Here is a 27,914-nt window from a genome sequence, read left to right on the forward strand (position 1 = left end):
ATTTATTACTTATTATGAATAATATAATAATAACTTGTTTATTACAATATTTATGAAAGAAACAAAATTAGGCTCATATCTATAAATAGAGCATGTATTAAAAGATTTGACAAATCTTCAAACAATTGAATAACTGTGTGAACAGATTATTTCTATTTATTTTTTAAAATCTTTTATAGACTTCTTACTTATATCAATTAGATATTTTAAAAATCCAATAACATTTCATGCCTACATCCCGCATTGAAAACTCTATAAATGTAACTTACGGTAATAGACAAAAATGCAAACATTGAAATGGTAAAATTAGGCATTAGCATGAATATTTTTGAATTAATATTTTTTTAAAGCTATTTCGGTATCATAAACAACAATATGGCTGAATGACTTTGGACGTATGTAATAAAGACATGAAAAAAAACATATCTATTAGAAAAAGAAACAAGCAACATGTAATAACTAAAAATGTAACACCTTACGTAACATCCTTATGATTAAACACCATCAGCTGAATATGTTTTGAAGACGGGACGGAAATATCTTGTTTTTCGAATTTACATTAAATACGCCCAGTTTGAGTCCCAATTGTTTCACAATCTCGAAAATGGCGAACTCAAACAACAGCCAATGGGAGGCGTCAACGTTCCGATGACCAAAAACAAACCATTGGTCGATTCGACGTCTGTTATACGGTTCGGCCAATCAGGATTTAGAACAGGAGTTCGATTCAAACTAGTACCATTTATGCTCTCAACGGTTTTAGACGTGTGTGTTCGTATGAAGTTTTTAAGTGTAAAATAACGAATATTTTGTGATAATATTATTTGTAGTGTTGTGTTTGCGATTAACGCGAGTAAACAGTAATGTTTGAATGTTTTAGAGTTGACAGTGGACTGTATATAGGTTGTGGCTGACGATATTTTATTTTTAGTTTAGCTTGTTAAAGCTGCGAGATGTTCTTAATTTAGACTTGCTGTGAGTGTGAATTCCTTATAATGTTGAGCGATCTTTGTAGGACATATTATATATTTAGTTCAGTTATTCTCATTTTTCTTTGAGTTATATAGATTATATGGAGAATTTGAAGATATACTGCCTATACTTATATTTAAATCGCACCATAAAATATATATAATAACATTTATTTATTGAAATAAAGCTTAAATTTCAATTAGAGAAATATTCAGTAATAGCCTAGGTTTTAAAGAAAGACTCTAAATAATATGTAAAATATTTAAAAGCTAAGTTTATTGTTAATTTGAATGATCAATAAAAACAGACTTAAAATAATTTAAAAATTTCGTCTAGAATTAATTTATCCTTCTACAATAAAACTCATTTAAGTTAGCGACGGTAGGTTCATCTAAAGGCGGCTGGTTCGATTCCTTCTCGTGCTAATACTAAATTTATTTAATACAAATATATATATATATTTGTAACTATAAGTTTTTGTTATTGATGCGGCCCTTTTAGTTATGTCCTATTTCCTCAGCAGTAGTTTGAATGTCTTCCAAATGCCGTAATGATGAGTATTGCTATCATCAGAAAGCACTTTAGGCGAATATTATAACGAGACAAACACATAAATATTATTTTAATTCAAAACATATTTCTGTAAAATCACATATGCTTAATATTAATTACTTCAGCGTCTCTTGTTGTTAGTAGTTTTGTGATTAGTTTTAGAGATATTTGTAACAAAAAATAATTTAACTGCAAAAAAAATTTAACATTTAAATGTGCAATTTGTAGGATTTCGAATTTATACGTGTTATTAAAAAAGATTATGGTGAACGAAATATAAGACAGAAAAAATGTTTTATATAAAACTATTGAATTATTAAAAATGACGAAGTATATACGGTAATTAATTGAAATAAATCCATAGGTAATAGTTTAATTATTACTTTTTTTGGTTTATACAGAAAAAGCACTAACAATAATTTCTATACCTTATAAAATAAATATTATAAGTATAGAAAAAGACAAATGCTGAAAAAATATGATAGTGAAGCTCGCATATTATGTCGTGTTTATCCGCCATTTTGTTTTTAATTCGAACCATTATACTTACTCCTTAATCAATTATATGGGTGAAGTTAATATTCGATATTAATATATTATAAATAAATATTTTTCATAACAGTAAAGATATTTAATATTATCTAATTTATAGATTATAAACGAAAATACAAATAAATAGCTTGATAATGTAATGTCTCCTTGAACGGTCAGCGACGGTTTTAATCTAGAAGATTCTCTTGATGTGTCACGTGACTAGACTAAACACGGTCTAGACTTAATACACTCTAGACTGAACTTATACGGTATTTAAAAACACCTGTTATTTAAATGGAGTAATAGGAGACGAAACTTCTCATCATTCCATGGATTCATAGTGCGTGTGCCGGGTCCATCGCGTTGTATGGAGAAGAGCTTCAACAGTGCCTGGGACCTGCGACCCAGGTGTAGGTTTAAGGGCCCCTATCTAACGCGCGTTAAACGCTCACCTCCACCGTCGAAGCTCCTCTCTCTTACTGTTTTATTCTGATACAATCAACGTATATTGCTATCAACTTTAATCATAATTTGTTCAGACATACTACTGATACTTGTACTATGTACTAATTTGAAATTCAAATACATTGATATGAAAAAATAAAAAAAAGCTTGCGTTGATAAAAGAATTACAATATTAGACATACGGAACGGAAACGTAGGACTTTTTAATGAATAATAATAATCTATATATATATATATATATATATATATATATCTATATATATATATATATATATCTATATATATATATATATATTAGATATATATATATATATATATAGGATAAGCAATTAATTATTAAAAATGTTATAACGGGATAGTTAGTAATATAATGATTTTAAGAAAAAATATATAACTTAGGAGTTACTAATGAAAAAACAAACATAGAGCTAAAACAGCACTACCTATTTTTCCATTCAATCGGTTAAAAATAACTACATGGTTCGAGAAACTTGAATATATCAACGAAATATAAAGAAAGCTGTGCGGAACGTTGATATTATCTACAGGGCCGTTAATTCTCCGCGGGGGTCTAATTAACGACCGTGTAAGGTCAAGGGCCCTCTAATTATACATTGATTGTGTAGATGTCATCTCCGATGGCTCCGATAAGGGCATCGCATACCGCGCATGTGATACAAGACCTTACCCGCGTCTCCGTCTGCGTTTTAATAACGATTGATGATTAATAACATGATGGAAAACACCTGCTTATATTGTTTATATGAAGGTCGGTTGTTTGGTTGTGCGGATGTTTGTTGCTGAATATCGCAAAAATGACTCGACCGATTTTGATGAAAATCTACAGTAACGTTGTTTAGATATGAGAGTAGGACATAAGCTGTAATTTATACCAAGCTGTATAAATGGCTCGAGCCACGTGCAAAATATTTATTTCATATTAAAGTTTTTAAAAACTGTCTATTAACATAAGCATAATAATATATTTTCTTGTACAATTAAAAACTTTGTTAATATACCAATATATGATATAGTGTTTTATGATTGCTTTAACATAAATAGTCGGGTTGAAAATCAATTGTAGGTTTCCGTTTAGGAGTAACACAGATGTAGGGAAGTACGTACGTTATTGTATAAGCATATATTGTTGAATATTTAACTGAAATCCTCGTAAAATAATCGTTATAATTTTAACTTAATGTTATTATTATTATTTATTTTGTTAAAGTAGCCAAGCAACCAAAAATGGTTTCTTATGATTCACGCTGGGCCGGTTAATAATTAATTCTTGTTGGAATAAAATTTATTTTTATCACATTTAATTTAACTAAGAAACTGATTATCTATGTGTATTTTATAAATCATTACTTCATACAGAAGATATAAGAGAAAACATACGTGCAAAACCCAAATTCAGATATTCATAATTTTCGTGTGTAATGGGTACACGCGTACAAACATACATTTATAATAAGACAAGCATTATCGTTTCAATATAATCAAGAAATTAAACTCTATAACAATATCATATGTACGAAAATACGAAATTTTAAATTATGTATAATGTTGATCTTCGGATATTTTCGTGTGTGACGTCACAAGCACCTCCGATGTCATTGACGTTATGCTCCACTAATATGGTGCAGACAGAATACAACGCGTTTGAGGGTAGGTCTAAGGTTCGGATCCCGCTTGGTGAATGCATCAATTATATATTGGGTGTCCCAAAATTAATGCAAGATTATCTTTAATCAAAATTAACGCAATCTTGCGTTAATTTTGGGACACCCTATATATGGTTTCATACAAACTATATTGTGTATTTTGTATTCGGTATACCTACTACAAGTTTGTCTCGTCACACTGCTTACTTTACGTTTTCCGTTTCACATTATAATGTGATAAGATTTACGAATGGTAAACAGTTAACGCTCCGTATTTAGTGACGATTCAAACTTAGGGTTAACTTAGTTAGTACATCGGTTAAGTTCTTAGTCAATATTGACTGTTCCATAATTTTATTTCGTAACTAGTGCCTAATTGATGAGGCATTGATATATATAAAATGTTATATATATATAATAACTTTTATAATAGAATAATTTATTCATTGATACACTTTTAGCATACATTACGAGATGTTACAGTATAATATAGATTTTGCCCCTCAAGTCGGCGGATGCTTCATTTTTGAATTATCTTGATAGCTGTTTCACTCGGCTTTGTTCGTACGTTTATTTCTTATTAATATCTAACCGATGACTTAGTCCGTGTTGTTTGAAACATTGACAAAAAAATGTACACACGTCGCTGAACACGCGGTGCTTGAAGCTTCTAACTGTATATTCAATGAAAATATCGTAAAAATATTTTTTTCATTAAAATATAGCTAATGACTGAAAACTGAAAGTTTTTTGTCGTGATGCGAGTACATCTGTTGACTAGTTAGTCAATAGTCACAGCTAGATAAAGTTATATACAGAAATATGAAGTTATTTACCATTACCATTTACCAAATGTAGACCTCTATCATTTTAACTAGGTACATAGAGACTATTATATAAATCCTACTTATATTATTACCTACTGGAAAAGTATGTGTGGGTGTATGTATGTTTGTGATCCACGCAGTAACTAGTGACCACGTTTTGATGACTTACACACAACATTAAAATCAATTATCAAATATGTTTTATTGTTTAACGGCCGTGTTTTATTCGAGAATTCTCATCAAATCACCATACAAGGATGTCAGGACGGTTGTATTGTATATGAAGTCACTTGACACACACTATATATGTGTATATATATTTACCTGAGTGTTAGTTAACATATATGTTATTTTAACACACTATATATTTATCCCTGACTCTCAATTCTATTCGCAAAGCCCGTGAAGATAATTCTTATAGTATGGTATTGAGAAATGTATTGACGCTGAAGCTAAATCATCAGTTTGTATGTAATGTTGAGGATTAGGTAATACTTTTTGGATTAATAGCATTTTGGTACAGAATTTCTGATTCAGTGAAAGTTGCATTAAAATCGGTTCAGGCTTACCAAGGATCGAAAAGAAACCACGTTATAATCATAGTATAAATAACAATGAATATGTTTTAATGTATAATTTTACAATCCCATCCACTCACTAATATTTTAATCATTATATATAAAAAGTCGAGACTAGAACTAAATTATATTGGACATTAATTATTAAAACCATAAAAACTATGGTTTTTACTTAACTAACAAAAATATCAATAAACTGTTCGGTTAAAAACAAACTAAAAGTCACCGTTGTATACAAATGGGAATACTTGAAATAGCAGAGGATCATTAATAGTGAGGTGATCCGGCGTTATCGACGCAGTAATCTGTCGATAAATCTTGTGTTTTACAGCTGACGACGATAACATCGCGACACGTGGCCCTCTAGGGGTGGGACTGTGTCGATGACTCTCATATAGGCATATTCATTACTATTATATCAAATATTATTTGAAAATAATAAAACTATTGTATTATATAGTTATCAAATTCAAGAAATCCTAATATATAACGTATAAAGGCACCATGTTTATTTTGTTAAAGCCGTTCCACCCGTGTTACAGAAGTCTTGAAATAGAAGCTTCAAAATAATCTAAACCAGAAATAGCTGGTGCGTAACCGATGACCTGTAGAAGTCGCTAACTTCTGGATATAAAGAATATGTAACGAAATAATTTTAAATATTCGGTTGACAAATGAGACTTAAGACCTCATTGGAGCGAGGCCAGGTTTTCACGATTCGGTTCAGATAATAGAAATAAAAATGTATTAAAAATAAAAAATTAAGTAAACAACACTATTTTTAATCGAAACGTAATTTACATACAATGTTAGTTTATAGTTAGGTCACTTTATAATAAAACTTAAAATGTAATCGGCTTCAAGTAGGTCTTTTCCGCAAGACATATTTAATGAAACAAACATTTAATTATATGTGACACGATAGCTCAGTGGTAATGATGATTGGGTGGTGTGACAGTCACAGGTTTGATGCCCGCTTCTAGTTATGAACAAACATTAAGTGCTTTAGGAAATACCTTAATGTTAGCTGACATTTTAGAGCTCTTAAATTCGATTCTTGTTCATCATCATCAGCCTATGGGAACCCACTGCTGAGCAAAGCTTCTCACATGGAGAAGGTTAGAGCATTAATCACCACTCTTGATGTTATTTCGTTCTTGTTATATATATTAATAATGTTTACATTTTTTATTAGTTTTTGTCACATTTTTCTAATTTTGTCCAAGATATTTTTCATAATTTCATAATTGGTTGTGATCAGTATTAATTTTAATCTCTATAAATTCCAAAAAAAAACCTTTTTTATTTAGCTATGTTGGTATATTTTAAAATTTTTATAATTCCATATATTTTCCAAGTTCCATTTAATAGTATTTATCGTGTCATTAAACATCCATATTGTCTTTTAAAATGTTATTATATTTCATGTTTCTCAGTTAATTTTAACTTGTATATATTATGGCATATTTTATTAAACTGATATCGAGCAGAACTACACAATGCCTTTTATATACCCACATCAAATGTAGCTATTCTTAATAGTATTTTGGTTATTACTGTTACCAAAACTGATATAAATTTATATGATTTTTCAATATATTTTAATATTCTACACATTTGTATGCCGATAGATACTATTTAAATGATTTTTATAAATTATCATTTAAATGTTAATTTAAAATAATCACGACGTCACATTATAATATATTAGCATAAAACATGTTTGTATGTCTATAAATAAACATATAATCATTTGATTTATACAAAAGTGATTAATGATGTAATAATATTATAACTAAAAGAAATTAATAGAGGTATTTATTTAGACAGCAATATTTTGTTACGAACATTAAATACAATATCGATATAATAACTGTCCCATCCCTAAAACTTAAGTTCCATATTTCACAGGAGGCCCGTCTAGATCGTGTCGATGATAAAAATTACTTAAAACACCACACATTTAACATGGGGACCCTCCGACCCTCACACAGAGACACACATACATACACACACATAGACACGCGCGCACACACATACAGACTATTCATATTAAACAATAGAAACAGTAAAACAACTCTATAATATTGTAATAGGGTATAATTTTCTACATTGATCTGTATCCTCCCGTACGTGAGTGTATCTGGACTATAAAAATGACTGTACCCGAATTGATTGCGTTTTAGATTCTTGTCTGATAGTAAAATGATTTGTCGTCTACCTTGGTCGCCTCATGTTGGACTACGTTCAAGTCTATGTCTGGTTTACCATGAGTTTTGCATGGTTTGACTAAATACAGATAGTTTGTAGTCTTTTCTCGCATTTACCTCCGATCCACTACCACTACCATTTGTGAAGATTAATTTAAACTGAGAATTATTTTAATATATGTGAAACAATGTTATTTAAGATCTTCTCCACGGTATTGTAGGTGAACATACCTACTATTGAAATCGCCAACCCGTCTTGAGCAAGCGTGGTGATTAATGCTCTAACCTTCTCCATGTGAGAAGAGGCCTTTCCTCAGCTGTGGGCTCCGATAGGCTGATGATGACGATGATAACTACTATTTACCAAATAGTAAATGTGTACCTATTTATTCGAAAATTTAACTTTCTTCTTACTATTTATTAAATATACAGTCTAGTGAAAACGATCTGAGAACTTTTCATAGAGAAGTAAAACATGCTTTAATTCAGAATATATGAAGATAATTTATTTTTTTTAATTAAATTTAAATCTCATTTTTCATTGTATTTATGTAAAGCCTACGTTTACTTAATACTTTATTTTGAACACACAGCGTTACTTATTTCTTTATATATCCGTTTTCTTGTTTATTTGAATCGTTGAAACGGCTGAACAAATTTTCATGATGCTCTCGCTGGAGCATAGTTTTATTTTTGTATCAATGTGATCCATATTTACCGGCTTCACTTTAAAACTAAGATAGATAGCGTTTCTTTATTAATATAATTATGTAATTGATAACAGCATTTCACTTTGTTATACTTCTTATTTCTAAATATATAAAATGTTAAGTTGCTTTGTGTATGTTTAAAAAACTAAAAATTTTCTGCATCGATTCAGCTGAAATTTTAAAACGCTGTAAAACAGGCTTCAAGGATTTTTTTTATCTATTTTTTACGGCACTAACATACACGTGAGTGCGCCATTAACCAGCCAAAACTCTGCCACGACACACGACTACAGTTAAAAAATAGTGGACAATATAGTGGACTCAAAGATTTTAACGGGGCCTTTCATAGGTGAAGATGTCCTCGTTCCTCGAATCCCCGTGATCCCGACCGATAATTTCAAGTTAAAAGATTGCAATTCCAAATTCGGTTGGCTTTAGCAGTCACAGTTAACAAAGCACGAGGTCGACTTTACAAACGTGCGTCCAGATTTGGATGTGGATAGCTTTTCACATGGTTTTGTATGTTATGTGTTCCCGTAACGGAAAACCAGATGGCCTCTATATGTACACAAACAATGGGAAAATTTAAAAATATTCAAGAGTTAAACTTCAATAAAATATATGCTGTCTTTTGTTGTTCACAGCGACGCGTGGCAGGGCACAGATGGTGTTTATATAAGTACTTAGGCTCTAAATATCGTTACTATGATAAATATATACCTAATATATTTTTAAACTACGTAATATTTATTACTATGAATGTGACTTATCTATTCATAATCCAGTGGATTCGTTCAGGGTTCAGCTCTGATGATGTTCCGCCTTACGACTTAAGAGCCTCATTGAAAGGCTCATTCTTTATGATTGAACGTGGTGATGTTTAGAGCTGTAACTACCTTCTCAATAATGATGTGCTGATTATCTGATACTTTCATCACAGTGATGTCACTCGCTCCTTCATATCTGTCTGATCATCAAAGCATCACTACAGTTTGACAATGCTTTCTTTGTACTCGATTAATAAAATGTAAGTCTTCTTTAGAGCTCTCACTCTACGTAGCACCATTTTGTTTGTTAAAATTTTGCTCAAATGCAAAATTTCCTTATCTGAAAATATCTTTTTATTGTTCCAATCTATTTAAATAAATTATAGTTTAAGAAGTGTCCAGCTATATCCTATAGGGTACAAGTCCTAAGCCATTTTTAAACTCGACATGATCCTAGGCATTATCTTCATTCCGAGATAACATCTTTTGGTTTCAGTCAGGATCTCTTCCACTTCTTTCTTTTATTACTTCTAAGTTCCATCGTCTCTACGTTCGGACACTATGTGGACTATCAGATCATATTTATCACAAACTGAAGACGTTTTTCCACTTTCTTATGATACGTTGCTACTAACATTACTGTAACACCAAGCGTGTGAAAGTTTTTAAACATTGTATTTGGATCCTTATTCCTTACAACTTTATAATGAAAACACAGAAATTCGGTACTCCTCATCTATCCACTACATTTTAATATATAATATATTTTAGCGTAAAAATAAGAAAAAAAAGTATATATACATATATATAATTTTTATAATATTTTTATGTAGGTAGATACCTACCCATTTTTAAAATAATAGATTTTATGAGAAGCTATGCACTGATGGTGATCAACTTAAAAAATATAAGTGTATAAGAAATGTAAATATATGACTTGTGATATATATTATAAATGGGGTAGTTTACGAGGATGTTTTCTCTATCACAAAAACACTACTGAACTGAAACTTTACAATGAAGTAACTCGTGCTTTAGATTAACAAATATTATAATTCTACTTATACGTTATAACTTACGCCTTTATACTGTGTACTTCTCAGGGACATATTTCGTAATAGTTGTATTTGTTTCAAAGTTTAGCGACATATTCCACAGAGGTCGCTACCAGTTAATATATATGTAATATTTTAAGCACAAGTTTCTTTTTACCGGAAATTTAACTTTAACACAATACTAGAATAAATTTTAGGCAAAAGTTAGTAAATATATTAAGGAGTCTCTTTGTCTGATAAAGTTCTGCCATCAAAAAGCTAGACCGATATTGATGTAATTTGTTATGGATGTTAATAATATGTTAAAGAAGAATATGGGATAGTTTATAGCTCGTTAACAGGGATACCAATAGAAAGAGTCATGTTCTAAGGCTAGTGAGATCATTTAAAGAAAGGATCGTATTGAAATTAGAGACTTAAATTAATAATAACCAAATATACCAAATTTATATATAAATATAAATTAATATATATATATTTATTTATTTATGTATGCTGCAAAAAAAAACATTATATATCGTTATTGTTGTTTAAACATTAGGAAAAATGTGTTTCAGGTAAACAACAAAGTCAGCGGATAACTAAAATGAGAAAAAAGAGGAAAACAAGAGCGAAGGTTTAAAAATATACATATATTGAAAGGAACAAAGACACAGAAACTAAACGAAGAGAGAATAAATATTTAAACAACAAACAAATAATACAAGTGCACGAAATATAACCGGAGTCGCGTGATAAAGTTAGTGTTGAAGTTATCTGAAACTAAACTAAACGAGTCTGTGATGACCTATGATCTTATATGAAAGTGCAAGTGAAAAGTGTTACAGTGTCCTAACGCAACAATATAACTAAAACGTATCCTTAGTATTAACAAAACTGTTGGTGGTGCAAGTGTAATTCGTCAAAGTGGCGGGTGACGAACACCTCGATATGCTGGGGGGGCCGGAGTGGGCCCAGCGGGAGGCCAGCCCTCCCAGGGACCCCCTGCCGAGCTTCGGCTTCACACAGGAGCAGGTCGCCTGTGTCTGTGAGGTGAGATCACGCTCTACATGCAATGACACTGTCGCTATGAGCTTTTAAAGAAGCACTTTCTATAACATTATCTTTTAGCACTCGTTATATCCGTTGTCCTTAGAATATTAATAATTTTATAAAATTTAGGTAGGTAGGTATATACGTGACATTTTTATTATACGTAGATGTGATAATATCTTCTATGTTTAATTATCATATTAAATATAGACGTGTATAGTCTTTTCATTATTACCATTCGTCATGATGACTTAAGAATTTAACTTTTAAGGGCGGAGTTTTTGATACTTTAAACGACTTAATATTTCGTTCTAAGATATCGTTCGCAGTGGGTGACACGTAACAAGACTTACCGACAGACACTTTCATGTCGACTGATCACGGTTATTGCAAAGGAATTGAAAGTTCGGATCAAATAACCTAGACGCAAGCTATACTTATCTAAAAAATTAACTAGTTGGGATTTTTAATTAAAATACGTACCTAATATGCTACTTTTTTGTTAAATTCTGTTATTATATCATAATAATGTTTTATAAAGAAAAGTTTATTATATTTTATTATAAGAGACGGGGTGTCGAATCCATAGTAACCTTAGTATGAGTCAAAACGTCCACTTGATGATAATTAATATATTAAAAACCTTGAAACTGCTCGTGTAGCTAGACGATGGGTATTTGTAGTAAGGATAAAATCTTTAAAATATTTTTAATCTAAACATCATACGAATTATAACTTGAATTTTATACCTCATAAAACTGACACATACGGTGTAGTGTTTTGAAGTATTCCCTTCTAACTTAAAGACCTACAGTTTCACGTTAAATAGTTTAACAATAAAATAAATAAAAGGTTAAAAACGACTTACTCATATTGGTATATATATATATATATATATATATATATATATATATATATTACTTTTGACTTGATAGTACAAAAGGTCATTCCACTTGTTGATACGTGGAAATGAGGTTGTAGGTGACGAGCGGACCATCCCAGTACAACCTATTGGCTCTAACTTGAAGACACACAAGTTATAATAAGAAGAAGACACACGTTCACAAGAAACTATTCCCTTGCTGTGATCATGATGATGTATCATGATGAAGAAGGGGGCGTATTACTTAGTCCGTCTGAAAAAAAAAATATTTTTATTTCACATATAAAAACTTAAATCGAAATGTATATATATATATATATTATTTAAGTTGCACGGTGTGTTTACGTCTAAGTCCATGATCAGGTTCATCATCATCATTAGGTTCATCATCACCTGCATCAGAATTCAAAGCACTTCCGTTCCCATCGAGATGTGACTTCGCCTACACAATCTGTAACAGTAAGCTAAGCAATCACATTAAAAACAGTGACCGTAGACAAAACAATGCAATGCGCTGTAAATATTAATTATAAACACTCGTTCCACTTCAGAGCAGTTTTCTTATCTCAATAAAATGCTTAATTCTAACTACAATAATATTTGTTATGTTTGTTTGTAAATGATTTTTTGATTACAATAAAACAATTCTAAATTACTTCTCGTAAAACTGAAGTTAGAAGTTGATGTCATTCTCTTCATCCCTACCGTAAACAAGTAGACTAACTCGTGAACAGATCATGAATAAATAAAATATCTAAAAATATATCAATATATATATAACAAAAAAGATTAAATTGAAATATTCAATTTCTATTAAACTATTTGAATAGTGAATTATCGAATTTATATGTAGATGTACAAAATATTTATTTGCAAGTACTATTAATTAATTAAATATCTGTTATAAACAACACTCTGTGTAAATAAGGGAGTTATTGATATATAGGAATTAAAAATAAATCTCACATTTTTTTTTTTATTCAGAATTAACTTATAAATTATTATTTTTTTTATTAATTATCATAGATACTAATGAACTGGAATATACAAATGTTTATAGTGTATTTAATTTTAATATAAAATACACAGAAATAAAAATAATATGTACAAATTATATTTTATAGATTTCTATAAAGCCTTTGATAGAGTAAGTCACGAGTATTATTACTTATTGGTACGTAATTTAACTATTAACTCTACGTACTGTGGAGTTGTAAACCAGTTTAAGTAGTTTTCTTCTTGTGATACGGATGGCTGGTCATTAATGATGATTGTCCTAAGTAAACAGTGCTCGTAGCGTGCCCGACTCCGAGTGTCCCTCAGGGCACCGTCTTTGAGACACTTTTATATATTAAAATTAAGTCTCTCGCAGCGAAATTTAAAATATACGTAATATGTAATGGAAATATAAATTTTGAACGTAAATATATTAATATATTAAAATATAAAGGTAAAAAGAAAATAAAGTTCTGAAGTGCATCTGAGTCTTAAGTGGAAACGTCAGTTTTTGGACCTAATCTCTAAAATAACAGTGAAATTAGACTAATGTCTACATTAAAGTCTTAAATATTAAAAGTCCTTAATCTTACATAGTCCAGCTATCAATGGATGTAATGTAGTAGAGATAAATACATATCATATAAATTTCAAATACTATTTACTGTGCAAGTTTATAAATTAAGTAGCGGTATTATCTATTACACAGATCTTTCCATTTAATGTCTATAACATTGAGATTTCAGACATAAAAGTTTTTAATACCACTGTTCCTTAAAATCATTCGGGTCTAGATTCAGATTTTAATTTGAATCTTGAATCTTGCATCTGAATGTATTACACAATATTATTGTGGAGCGGACTGTGGTTGTTTCTTAATGCAGCATCCGAAATTTAAATCTGTGTGACTGATAACGAGCCGATCGACATGAAACATACAAAAAATAAATAAATCTGGAGATTTTTTTTATTATCATCTTTAAAATAAATACCGTATCGAGAAACATTTCTGTCCGAAGCTAGTTGCTCTGGATCTTATTTTATTATTTTAAATGTTGTTGTTTTATATGAAAATTTTATTTTGTTTGACTCCCTTTCTAAAATTCCAAACTAATTGTATTCATGCGAAGTAATCTCGTTTGGTGTGATGATTGTTAGCTGCTGTAGATGAAACGTGTAAAGAAAAATTATTTTATTATTAATATATGTTGAATAACTAATTTAATTCAGACAATATATTTTTAAGACACTACGTATTTTTCATTTAATATTAATTTTATTTAATACTAAATGAAACTAGTGTTATTCGGATTTACTTCGCGGATTTTATTATTTAAAAACTACATAATGTCGACGTTTCGGTTACTTTGCAGCAACCGTGATCACGGGCAGACGAGGTGTCCTCGTCGGGATTATGTAGTTTTTAAATAATAAAAATCCGCGTAGTAAATCCGAATGACACTAGTTTCATTTAAATGAATACTCGCGAAAATCTTAGATCTCTTTATTTAATACTATTTTGTGTTTTAATTTAATTGTTTAAATGTTTTACTTTATAATTTAATTCACATTTACGTATGTTTAAACGTACTTAGATATTAATACATAACTTTTAGTTCAGAGGCCTACCAGGAAGTCACCCCTCCAACAACTGGTAGGTTCAGGTACGCCAACCGGGACTTGTTGAGCTGCCTGCCGTCATGTTCCCTACAATGCCATGAAGGAATCGATTTCCTCATTTCCCTCATATTCGGAGCTATAACTATATCTCTAACCGAGCCCTAATTGTCTTCTGGTAATATCTTCTGATTAAATTATCAAAAAGATACACAGCAAAAAATTATAATTCAAGTCTATGCACTCAGAAGAAGAAATAGGAAAGGTGTTTGCAGACATGACTAAAGCCTTACACAACACCACCAAGGCTCACTTCAGCGTCGTCATGGACTTTAATTTTAGTGTGGACAAACATACGGCTATAGTTGCCAAATGCTCGTCAACTTCCTCGAAATGGAGGGGCTGTTCACATTTTCGTCACAGCTTGCTTCGATGCCAGGTACACGAACGTTATGTGGAGGTCTTAATAACGAAGTCGCAATACCAGCCCATATTTAGAGCAGTCAAACAAGACCAATCCGTCTGCATCCGGGGTTGAGGCAAGGAGATATTGTATCCTCAAAATTATTCCTTACAACGCGTTGATCCGAGTTAAACACGTTCAATAATCGTGTCACGCCAGAGCCAATCAATACTATAAATCTTGGTCACGAATATATTATCTAGGGCAACTTGTACAGCCAAACAGAAACAACTTCGAGAGGGATGTCGAAGGAAGATTCAGCTGGCTTGAGCATTAATCAGAAAGATTCGTCAAATCTTGTCGTCAACATTAGGTACCTCAAAATCTGAAAACGAAGGTTTTCAACCAGTGCGTCCTGCTTGTACTAACCTGGAATGTCAGAACGTGAACACTGACGGTGTGTCTAATCTACAAGCTACAAGTCGCTCAGCGAGCCATTGGACGAGCTATGCTCGGAGTCTCCTTGGCGGATCGTATTCGCAATGACTTCATCCGCCAACGAACCGAAGTAACCGACGTAGCTCTCCGGGCTTGCATGTCGAAGTGGCAGTTTGCTGGACCGCATATGGGCTGACGTGCGTTGTAAGCAGCTCGGCCAGATGAAGCGATGATCTGCGTAAGGTTCCTGACAGAAACTGGATTCGTATAGCCGGAGCTTCGACTAAACGGTGCGCCATGAGAGGGGTCTATGTCCAGCAGTAAACTGCCGTACCATGTGTTTTCATTGATACACTAAACACGGACAGTTTTCGATTTGAGACACATATGTACATTATACCATATTGATACTATCATTTAAAAAGTTTCTACGTTCGATCGCGACGTGTCCTTTTAAAATCATTATCCTTTGATCAAAACTTCTAGACGTACCAGATTATCTAGATATTTATCTGGAATAGATTTTGTAGCCATTATTGATTTAAATCATTGACATTTTATTCCAATACAAAAAATCTATATTTTTGGAGGACTCGTCCCAAACACGGATAACATCGAGAAGACGGCTTAAGATAACAGATAAAGTTACAGAAACAGTTAAGTTAGATCTGATGATATCCGTTTCATTAAAATTATTCTATGTTAAAAGCAACGAACAAATCTATATAATAATCTTATTGTATTTATACTTTATACTGGGACGAAGTTAATTCAGGGCTCCAACCAAGCCAGCACCGAGTACAAAGTAAATATCATTTAGCGGATAGCTCCCTTCAAACAAACCGTCCCGCCCCTGAAACTTGATACACTCGTTGCCAAGGATACCCGGCGACTGTGGCTTTACTGGAATCTAATATAAAGGCTCTTATTTAATATACTAGTATATAATTCGGATTCGTCCGCTTACGAGTATGCTAACTAATAGGTGGCGACACCTATAGTTTTTGTTATGTTACCGAGGGAACTAGGTACACTGAATTTCTAGATGTGTTATTCTGTTAGAAGAGCTGTATAATGTCGCTTTCCATTTAAATACATTCAGTAGCTTTTCCGTTACAGAGTGACAAACATACATCGATTTGTACAAAGAATCGCAAGCTACGCAACATGAAAATTACATTAAAATCGTAACGGTAGAACTCGTAACAGACATTTAATATCCTCACAAGTGAAACAATCAGGAATGCTTTAATCTTGTATCACAGAATAATAACTAGTTTACATAATACAAGATCCAAAAATAAAGACTAGTTTACATAATACAAGATCCAAAAATAAAGACTAGTTTACATAATACAAGATCCAAAAATAAAGACTAGTTTACATAATACAAGATCCAAAAACGAGATACTTCTCTGTTCAACTATACGTTTGTTACGCTGTTACTCACTCAATTGAAGTCCTATTTTCAAAATTATTACTTTACTTGAAAAGATCATTGCTCTGAGGTGGTGTTGCTGTAACAAAGTCAGGGTCTGATTAAGGATTTTCGAGAAATTGAATGAAGATTTATAGGAACGGTAAAGAGCGTCTCAATGTTTAATATGCGACCAAAGCCATAATCAACGGACTAGTATAACAATTCAAACAATCTTTTATAAATTCCATAGTCGATGTTAAAATTAGTACATTGTTTTTTATTTTTTTGAATTCGATGATGTTTTTTGTCAAATATTTTTCAAAATTGACGGGATTTCTTTGTATTAAATGATTTTTTAAAAGCGATACTCTATTTCTAGGACATTTATTAACTACCTATTTAACAGCAACAAACTAACATACGAACATCCTCATTATTCTATACTGCATATATTAATTATACAAAATAGAGTCAGCTCCACTTCAGTCACCTGTACCCCCCGTATCTGTTACTAATTCGTGGCGAAAATAACGAGATAAGGGTCCCTAATGACCCCCTATAGTGTTACTATAATGTGTTCAGCTTTAAGAATGGTTTATAGATAATGTTATTGTACATGCACTTAGAGTTTAATAAGGGGGAGTCATTTTAAATTAAACATGGAAAAATTAACTAATATATATGTGATTCAATAGTATGTGCACAAACAAAAAGAGTTGATATATAAAGTCTTATAAATCTTAAGTTAATTAAAAAAAATCGCATATTTTTTTGTCTAAATAAATATTCTACAATAATTTAATATTATTTTTTTAAAAGCCCTGATTGAATTTATTAAAACAAGCATTTAAAAAAAATTGTTTTAAAATTCATTATAATCAAGGTAAAATTATTTATAAAATGGCGTACAATTATTCTTAATTATATGTAATAAACGTCTATACACATTAAAAAATCTATTTGGCTGTATGCTGTACGCCCAGTGCTTGAAAAACAAACAATAAAAAAAATAATCTTCATCTGTCAGAAGTGATGACATCCAAATTACTCATAAGTTCCCATTATCATCACCCCCTTGATATTGACTGACAGTTATTTTAATTATATTCATCATATTTATGGCCTCCATACAACGAGGGTAGATAGTTATAATTATACGTCGTAATAAGGTGCGCTGTAATAATAATTATATGGTTAAATGTATTTTGTATCTTATATTGAAAGACTTTCGTGATTGTCACTAGTGATGTGCCGAATCGAAATATGTTACCGATAGAATATTATCCGGAAGATATAACTGTCAGAAATGAAAAAAAAAATGTGTAAAGTTCAGTTTTTTGTTCATGTTAAATTATGATGCGTTTCTGTTCACCTCTTGACATGATTTAGCTTTACCTATAAGAAAGTAGAGTCCCGAGTAATACGTAGTTTATATTAATGTCGACAAATAACATTGACCTGTAAGCGATTGATAAAAAAATATACTACGAAACGAAATGGGAATTAATATTCTTCATTATATTTTCTGTAAGAAACTTCATTATCTATAGCCTTATAAGTTTAGAAAAAAAATTGTTCACGTGTCGTTCTAACATGCAAGACTCCCAACAAATTGTTGCTATTTTTTTGTAATTCATCCAAAAGTAACGATGAGGACTAAGAAAGATTAGCAGAACTTCATCCATTCCACTGATGAAAGGGATTTAATATTCTGCACGTTCAAAAATATTATTACAACGGACACCGCAAATGTTGACTTCGCAAAAAAATTAACCGACTGGCATCTACGTTGTTTGTTTAGACGATGTTTGCTGCCACCCAACAATGTTCTGAGAAATATTTACACATACATACTTATATATATATAAAATTTTACTCGTATTTAAATAAGATTTGACTATAAACAGGCATTGTGTCAAATGAGTATCCCTACCATGAGTTTAAACCGTCGTCTGTACACGGACAGTAACCAGTTTATCACTTGTAGATACTAACTAACCTCAAACCGTTTGTATTTGACATGCCTACCACAAGTTCGGATCGTCACACTACATACGGAGCGTTAACTGTTTTGCATAAATAAATCTTATAGTATAGTATTAACGTAGCTTAATGAATGAAAAGTGGAAAACGAATCGTTGCAACACTTGCAGTAAGAATAATATTTGCATCTTAATATTCCGATGGGTTATTTCTAAACTATAGATGTATTAGGAACATCAATAACTTAGTAATAACCAGTTAAATTTAACTGTAATATACAATATAATGATATCTAAGATTCTCGCGTGTACGCTTTAAATGATACTAAACTTTTCGGATGCTGCGCGTGTCATTATTATTATATAGTTTTTTATTTACAGCGGAGATGATAGATCAGTTTCATCTCGTCTGATATACGGGAAACATTTAAATTTTTTTTTATTAAAACATCTTAACTACAACACAATGCTATCAATAATGTTTTTAATATATAATTAAATTAACTTGTATAAGTTATAGCTATCAATATTATAATTTAGAGAAATAATAAGATTTTAAATTATAAACAAAATTGTCTATGTGTTTCGTGTAACACCAGTTGTGTCTCGAAGTTTTGCCTGTCGAAAATATTATTTTAACACTTAAGAAAATTAAAATTTTTCTTATTTTTATTTAATTTTCGTAGTAGTTGTTAAAGCTAACTTTTTAATTATTACTTACTTAAATACTAATAATTTATATAAAAAATATATTTAAATTTATTACTCGCTTTTGTTTCTTAGACTTATTTTGTTTAGTTTCAAATTCTTATTATATTTTTTACATTTAAAAAATAAGTTAACATTAATAAGTTCAGTTTTATTCGTTTAATCTATAAAAAATTGTGGTTGTTTACTGATTTGTATACAAGTTCAATATAAAAATTAATTTCACACATCTATAGCTGCAGAACTATATTAAAATCTATCTATAATCAGATGTGAGCTTTCCCTGTCACGAGTTAAGAACGGACGGCTTATTTGGAAGGAAATTGGACTTTGATATTCCGTACTTTAGATTTTAATACTGCTTTGTCGATATTTTCGTAAACTATATTTTCTACCCGAATTTTCTTTAAGCATTCACCTCAACATTGGTTTAAATTTGAAACAACATTTTATGCAAACACCCGTAACTTCTTGCGATCATTATATCCACAGGTCCTCCAGCAGGCCGGTAATATTGAACGTCTGGGCAGGTTCCTATGGTCGTTGCCGGCCTGTGAGCGTCTCCACGCTCACGAATCAGTTCTGAAGGCTAAAGCCATGGTCGCCTTTCACCGCGGTAACTTTAAAGAGTTGTACAGGTTGCTGGAATCACACAACTTCAGCGCACACAACCACGCCAAGCTTCAAAACCTCTGGTTAAAAGGTTAGTGCGGTGCTAGCTTATATGATATAACTAATTTAGATTTGTTTAAGATAAATAATTGTTACATGAGATCTGTTACAAAAACCCTGAACTAATAGTTAATGTCCGCTTAAAATGTCAGCACCAATTTTCGTGTTGTAAATTTTCAGTTAAATTTATTCATAATTTGAAACACTAGTTCTCGACAACGACTTTGCTCGCTTGCCTCGAGACAGGATCGGTATATTTTATCAAAAATGTATCACTGAATGCAAATGATATTTCATTAAAACGACTAAAAACATATATTTTTTTATATTTACATTAATTTAAAATCCTTTAAAGACAAACGAATATACATAACATTAATTTAAAGTTACTTGTGCCACGATCTATATTCTAATACTGAATAGTTTGTTTGTTTGCATATATCAGGCTGAGGGACTGTGAGTTATGTAGATCATTTAAATGATCTCTGAACTAATTCTTACTGATGACATGATCATTATTGTATCTAAAATATTTTAATGAACTTATACTTTACAATGTTGTTTACAAAAGCTCGTATTAAACTAATAGTATAGTCCAGTGGTTCCCAACCAGTGGTCCGCCGGATTCAAAAACAGGTCCGCCGGATTCAAAAACAGGTCCGCGAACGAATTCAAAACTCTTTTTAATTTTATTAATGTCTTAATAACATATTTTTGTTGATACGAAATACATTGAGTTTTTTTTATTAAGGTTAATTTTCTTAGTCATTCACTTTATTTTTCTTTTACATTGTGGTCCCAACAACAAATAATACAAAGTGGTCCCTAGTGAAGAAAAGGTTGGGAACCACTGGTATAGGCACTACACGTAACTGAATTCAGTCCAACTGTACATTGTCAAAGAGAAATATGGTCGAATATTATTTTATTAAACATTCACGCTTACAGTTTCTATGGAGAAACATTGTGGCTAAAACATTTGCAATACGTAAATCCGTAAATAATGTGACCATAATGCTATAAGGGTATTCTGATTTGATGGCTCAGTTTCGTGGCTTGACCTTAGTAATGATATATGGCAGTAATGTAAGTGACCTCACAGCACATTACATGGAGGCTGAACGTCTGAGAGGTCGTCCTCTGGGCGCCGTGGGGAAGTACAGGGTCAGGCGCAAGTTCCCACTACCGAGAACAATATGGGATGGAGAGGAAACGTCGTATTGTTTTAAGGTATGTGAGGGTAGATACACATTTGACTAGTGTATACCGTACTAATGAACATTATCAGTACATATTAATTATTACATTAAACCTTATATGTATTCTAATTTATATATCTAATAATAAATAACATAAATGTTCAAAGAAATATAATAAATTATATATAGCTATATATTTTATTGGTCATAGAAAAAGTTATTTTATATCAGTCGTAACTTTAGATCCTTTTTGGAAACATTTTTATTTAAACTAAATAATTCGTTTTTTTAGGAGAAGTCTCGTTCAGTGTTAAGGGACTGGTACCTCCACAACCCTTATCCCTCGCCCCGGGAGAAGAGAGAGCTGGCTGAGACCACGGGACTCACCACCGTTCAGGTAGGTGGTAGGGTACACTAAAGATATGATGAATAAACCGCACATATATATAAATGTAGAAACTTAATAAAAAATAATTTCTAAATTTCAAAAATAGCCCAACTCATAAACAATTGGAGCTAGTACAGGATGACTGTACACTTTAAGTTAGTATAGTCTCGTTGAAAAACTAAGTGAAGCAGGTTCCGCCGGCACCTTGTCCATGTTGATGATTCACAATTTATTGCTTACAATTTTAAAGAAAAAAAATCTACTTGACAAATTAGGAACTTAACACAATACTAGAATCGAAGTATATATTTTTTTGTCGTCAAAGCTGAATACTCCTACGATAGTTACCACGCGTTACAATAATTCTGATAGTTTTTCCGTCGTACGACTGCTATGGCTACATTTCCAAGACTAGTTGAATATGTTCCAACTGGTAAAAAATCTCACCCTCAGCTCTAGCTACGGAAGTGAAAGTTCTTTATGTGTTTACAGAAATACAAAAAGTCTCCTAAGACCCACAAAAAAATTCACAACGTACCAAATAAACGAAGACATTCTACGTATTTTCCTCGCTGTCCATCAAAACCTCCGTACAACTGTTTGTAGCCCATCTAATATTAACTGTTAAATTTTTTGCAGTCCTTAACCTTTTTCGATAGATTTAGGAGATTTTTGGCATAAATTAGGATTATACAGAACTTAAAGGCGAAAACAGACAATTTTTTTTTAATCCAATATTGTCTCCGTCTACTAAGAAAACATTTGTAAGTAATTTTTGTACCCGATATCTCGTCTCAATAGAAAGTCCTTTCTATTAGTATAAGCTATGTGTCTATATTTACAAACATATTGAATTTTATCCCAAATCACAGCGACAGTTAAACTTGAAACATTCTTTGACTTTTCTGGTATTCTGAATTACTATAGAATTTATTCCAAAAATACCATAACATTTTTGGATACGTCTTCATGAATACGTTAATAGAGACATTTGTAAATAACATTGCATCATTAAAACCAGGCACATATATATTAACAAGTATTTTGTTATCTGAAATATTTCTTCCTTTACTAAATATCCCATAATTCAGTCTAGAAAAACATTTTTTTTAAAACGACTGAGTCCCAACTCGCGGATTTTATTATTTAAAAACTACATAATCCCGACGTTTCGGTTACTTTGCAGCAACCGTGATCACGGGCAGACGAGGAGGTCCCAACTCCCAATTTTCTTACAATTCTGCGTAAATGGTCATATTTTTGTTGAAACACAAGAAAACTTTTTTTTTTGTCGGATTTAACTCTATTATATCAAAGACACTATCGTCAAGTCCTCTCGTATTAACAAATGTCAAAAAATTATCTCAAGGTCAACTGAAAATGAATTAATATTTTATATTACAATAAACCTCTCCATATCCTGAGAGGTGGCAGTTTAAGTGTCATATATTTTAAGGTACACAACGAGTCCATAGGCGAAGTTTATACAAAAATATTCTTATTTCTTAGGTTTAAATTCATAAGATAGTGCTTGTCTGTCATGTTGGTAGGTGGAAATCTGGTTGTAGGTGATGTACGCACCATCACAGTAATAGTCTATTGACTTTAACTTGAAGACACACGAATCATAATAGGAAGGAAACACGCTGGCGAACTATTCTGATACCTTGCTGTGATCATGAGGAAGGAGGAAGCGTGGTGCTTAGTCCCAAATTAACGTCTGTTTTTGGTTTACACTAGTTGCGTTCACCAAACAAAAATAACTATGAAATGACTGTCTACCAGTTTCTTCCAAACCATACGAGTTTTTTACCTAAATTAATCCCTACATTCATTTGTCTGCATATTTTCATACCTTTTCCAAGCTATCAAAGAAAGCAATATCACCAGCCAGTGAGGATTTTTTTATTTAATTTACAATACCACAAATATATACAGAGAAAAAACAATTACATGAGAGCTATTTTCAACTTCTTTCCAGGTGTCAAATTGGTTTAAAAATCGCAGACAACGCGACCGACAGGCCGAGCACAAAGATAGGTGAGTTGTATAAAAGTTACGTCGGCTGTATATATATAAGATACTAGTGATTGCCCGTGACTATGTCCGCGTGACTTCGATGTTGTTTGACATAGAAATGTTAAAAAAACCTCGGTGACATCAAACATGTTACTGGATACAACTGTACGACGTGTACCCGCTCGTACATCGTGGAAGTTAAGATTTAATTATATCCCACATTTGAATCTGAAGCACGAGCTGTATTACTGCATGTTTTCATCAAAATACATTCAGTGGTTCTTGAGTGAAGGAGTAACAAACAAACATACAGATATCGATGGAAAGGTTGGCGTAAAATATCTGTGAGTAAATACGTTACACTTAAAGAACGTCTTCAGTCAATTAAGAACTAGAACGAGCAGAGATCATGGTTAAAAAAAACTCGTTAAGAAAATAACTTGTCCGTTATGAAGCTGCGCGGACACTTTTAAATAAAACTTTAATAATATTAATATATGTATAATAATGATAGCTATGATAAAACAATGAAATCGTCTTATATGGCTCGCGACGCGCCCTCGGTCGCTGAATTTCATAAATACTTAAAAATTACAACCGAATTGGAAACACGGAAACAAAAAATACCAAAATTCGGGTTCCTTTGTTAAACATTTTTTGTTCCGTCTCTTAAACCGCTCACTTTTAAACTAGACCGACTTCGAACGAGGAGGTTCTCGATAATATCGTGTTTCCCGGACTCACCGCTCGTCAATAGAGCCATCCGTAACATACAATAACTTATTAATGATATTTATATATATATATCGTAACGAATAATTTATATGTTATTATATAATTTAAAATAACTTCCTACAAGTTGGCCGTGTTTCTATTGTTGGAGTGAGAGCGTGTCATGCGTCAGACAGAGACGGAGATATGTAACTTGACACCGGGACATCTGCCCGCCGGGGACAGGGACGGACTTACACACACATATATATATGTATACATCTGGCTTTACGTCACTTTGTATATATATATTATTTGTAATTTTTCTCTCACCCATACATACTATAATGTAAGTCCATGAAAATTAATGCCATGAGGAACCGCCGTTTTAATGGAAGCAAGTAGTTTTATTATAAGCTTGAGAGTAATCCGTAAATGCGGTTATCCTAAGGACTGTGACACTTACCTCATGCTTAAGAACTTTTCGGTATTATTTCCTTTCTAATATAATTTAAACACGAGTATTGTAAACTAACAGACTGTAAACTAGTGTATAGTGTCGGGTGTCTCAAGATGGCGCCGGTATTGTTAAAAATTTTATAATTCCTAAATGTTTTCGCTCGATGAAGCGGAAGTCAACGGCTGAATGAACGCGTTAGATGGAATGAAAAAAAAATAGAAAAAAATAATATAGGACCTCCTTGGATCGAGTTACGAGATCGATGTACGACAGACAAACAAAAATATTTTAATCATTATACGTTTGTGTATCAGTACATAGCAATTAATATAAAAACTATTAAATTATTGTAATGAATATGTATGGAAAAAATATAATTCTATTTTGTAAGAGCTCAGTTGTAATGAATTCAACGAATAATATTCTTTTAGTGATATAACACAAAGAAAATACATTTTGAGTTATTTAGACTTTTACTTAGAAGTTTTTTTTATGTAGAAAGACATTCTGAAAAATTTACAAAAACGTCTGAAATGTGAATACCTTCAAAAAAAAAAAAAAAAATAGAAACGTAAGTTTGAAAATTGAAAATACTGTTTATGTATATAAATATAACAACAATATATTTAAAAACTGGATACGGCCCTGGCCTCTCTATGAATTCGTCACTCAACTATTTTAATCTCCCAGTTAAATTTATAACTCGCTAATGACCGGTTATGTTGTATGGTTATACATTAACTGATTACTTAACTGACAGACATACTAAATGTTATGGTAATGTCTATTAAGATATTACTTAAAAAATATAATATTTACAGTCAATGATAAATTAATGAGATTAATACGAAATTTACATTATTTTATATTTCATGATCCGTAATAAGAATAATAAAAAAGCTCATAAAAGGCTGTAAACAAACATCCAAACCCATTTGGTCTATGGAACAACAAAAAAAAGTAAAACAAAATGGCGTCGGTGTCGTGTTACGTGGGGGCTCGCGGCGTTCAGGCTTGATTGAACTACCCTGGATACATGAAACGAGATACGGCTTCTAGGATCCGATTACAGATATATATTGAACAGATATTATATTAAAAATATTATTAAACTCATTTAAATTTACTTTCCACGGTATAAATCTAGACGACAACATATGTGAGACTTCCGCGGGTAAACATTTAAGTAAAACAATGTTCGGATTTAGTATTTACTCAACTCTCATTATAGCATGATATAACGACATACGCGAAGTAAATCCCAAAATACAGCTATGTATATATATATATATATAATAATCGTGTTATATATATCAATATAATGTTTATTTCCAGCGGCGGTCCGGGAGACAAGCAGCTGGACTCTTCCACGGACGACGACAGCGACGCCCCGCATCCCGCGCCGCACGCGCCGCCGCTCTACCCGCTGTACGAACACCCGCTCGCTCACCTACAGTACCATCACTCGTGACGCGCCGCCACCGACTGACTCGACACCCAACACTAGACCTCTACACTTATACATCTAGTGTTCCAAATATGAATAACATAGGTTTTAATTTGAATTTGGAATGTGTAAATCACCAGCCTCATATGTCACGAGTTGTAAATGAATACATTTGATTTTGGAATGTCTTGTGTGTATCTGATTATGAGAGCTCCTTCACTCATGACAGTACATACAGATGTGCCGCCTGTCTCGTTCCAAATTTAAAATTCGCTTCCAATAGAATTTTAATTATCAGCAATAATGAATATCGGCTGAATAGAATTGTATGACATACATTGTTTTAGGTTTAGAAAAATATAAATGTGAGAAATGTTTTGAAATCCAAATTATTACTTTTTATTAAGAATGTTTCATTAAAGATGAGTACCTTTAAAATAAATAATGTCTGAGATTGACATTGTGATTGTCATTATTTATACAATGATTGTCATTATTTATACTCTGTGAACATCACATTTTCTTTATATTAAATATAATCTGTAAATATATGTAATTGTATCATAGGTAATGGTTTTGAAAGATTATTTCAAAGCAATAATAAATAATACACGAACTTGTAATAATTAATAATAATGAACAACTTAAGTTTTTTTCATTTCATCGAAGCTGAAGATTTTAATTATACTGCCATAATATGATATTTAACAGATCAATATTATAATACTTGATATTAATTGATTTCTCCGAATGATTAATTCAAATACTTTTCATTTCAATTGTAGCCAATTATTAAATAAATGTAAATAATATTGTTGTAACAAATGTATGTAGTTATTTAATTTTATATGTAGATTGTTTTTATACTTAGTGATAAATAAAATTAATTCATAACACATACATAATATAAATACTTTTTGAATTTGATGTTACTTCAGAATGTTTTTTTTTTAATATCTACTACCACACGCCCGCCACCATACAGCCAGACAAATTAATATTATAAAGTAATAATGTAATTAATAGTACCCTGTAACATTATTTAATGTGTATATTTATTATGTTAGAATCGTTATTAAGTATTTTAAAACAGACGTGTGTTGTTTCAAAATGTTGTTTTATTTAATACAAATTATTGAACTACCCTCAAACAACTTTATTATACATTATTATTAAATGTGTATTAAAATTATAAATTGAAGTAA

At 31.4% G+C, this 27,914-nt stretch overlaps 1 protein-coding gene across 6 annotated transcripts; it reads left to right on the forward strand.

The window, feature by feature from the left end:
- The first annotated feature begins 723 nt into the window (after window positions 1-723).
- LOC116775673 (homeobox protein SIX2) lies at window positions 724-27,820 on the forward strand. 6 transcript variants are annotated; one of them, XM_061525165.1, is made up of 8 exons: window positions 724-975; window positions 10,113-10,203; window positions 10,892-11,366; window positions 20,306-20,516; window positions 21,588-21,715; window positions 21,977-22,081; window positions 24,054-24,112; window positions 26,598-27,820. In XM_061525165.1, the coding sequence occupies exons 3-8, from the start codon at window positions 11,265-11,267 to the stop codon at window positions 26,731-26,733; spliced, it is 741 nt and encodes a 246-aa protein (XP_061381149.1). In that variant the 5' UTR covers window positions 724-975; window positions 10,113-10,203; window positions 10,892-11,264; the 3' UTR covers window positions 26,734-27,820. The 6 variants fall into 6 exon arrangements, with proteins under 6 accessions (XP_061381149.1, XP_061381148.1, XP_061381150.1 ...); XM_061525164.1 differs by lacking the exon at window positions 10,113-10,203 and having other exon boundaries at window positions 724-1,032; XM_061525166.1 differs by lacking the exon at window positions 10,113-10,203 and having other exon boundaries at window positions 724-1,011.
- Window positions 27,821-27,914: the final 94 nt, after the last annotated feature.

This window comes from Danaus plexippus, chromosome 27 (assembly GCF_018135715.1).
Source record: "Danaus plexippus chromosome 27, MEX_DaPlex, whole genome shotgun sequence".
Taxonomy (NCBI): domain Eukaryota; kingdom Metazoa; phylum Arthropoda; class Insecta; order Lepidoptera; family Nymphalidae; genus Danaus; species Danaus plexippus.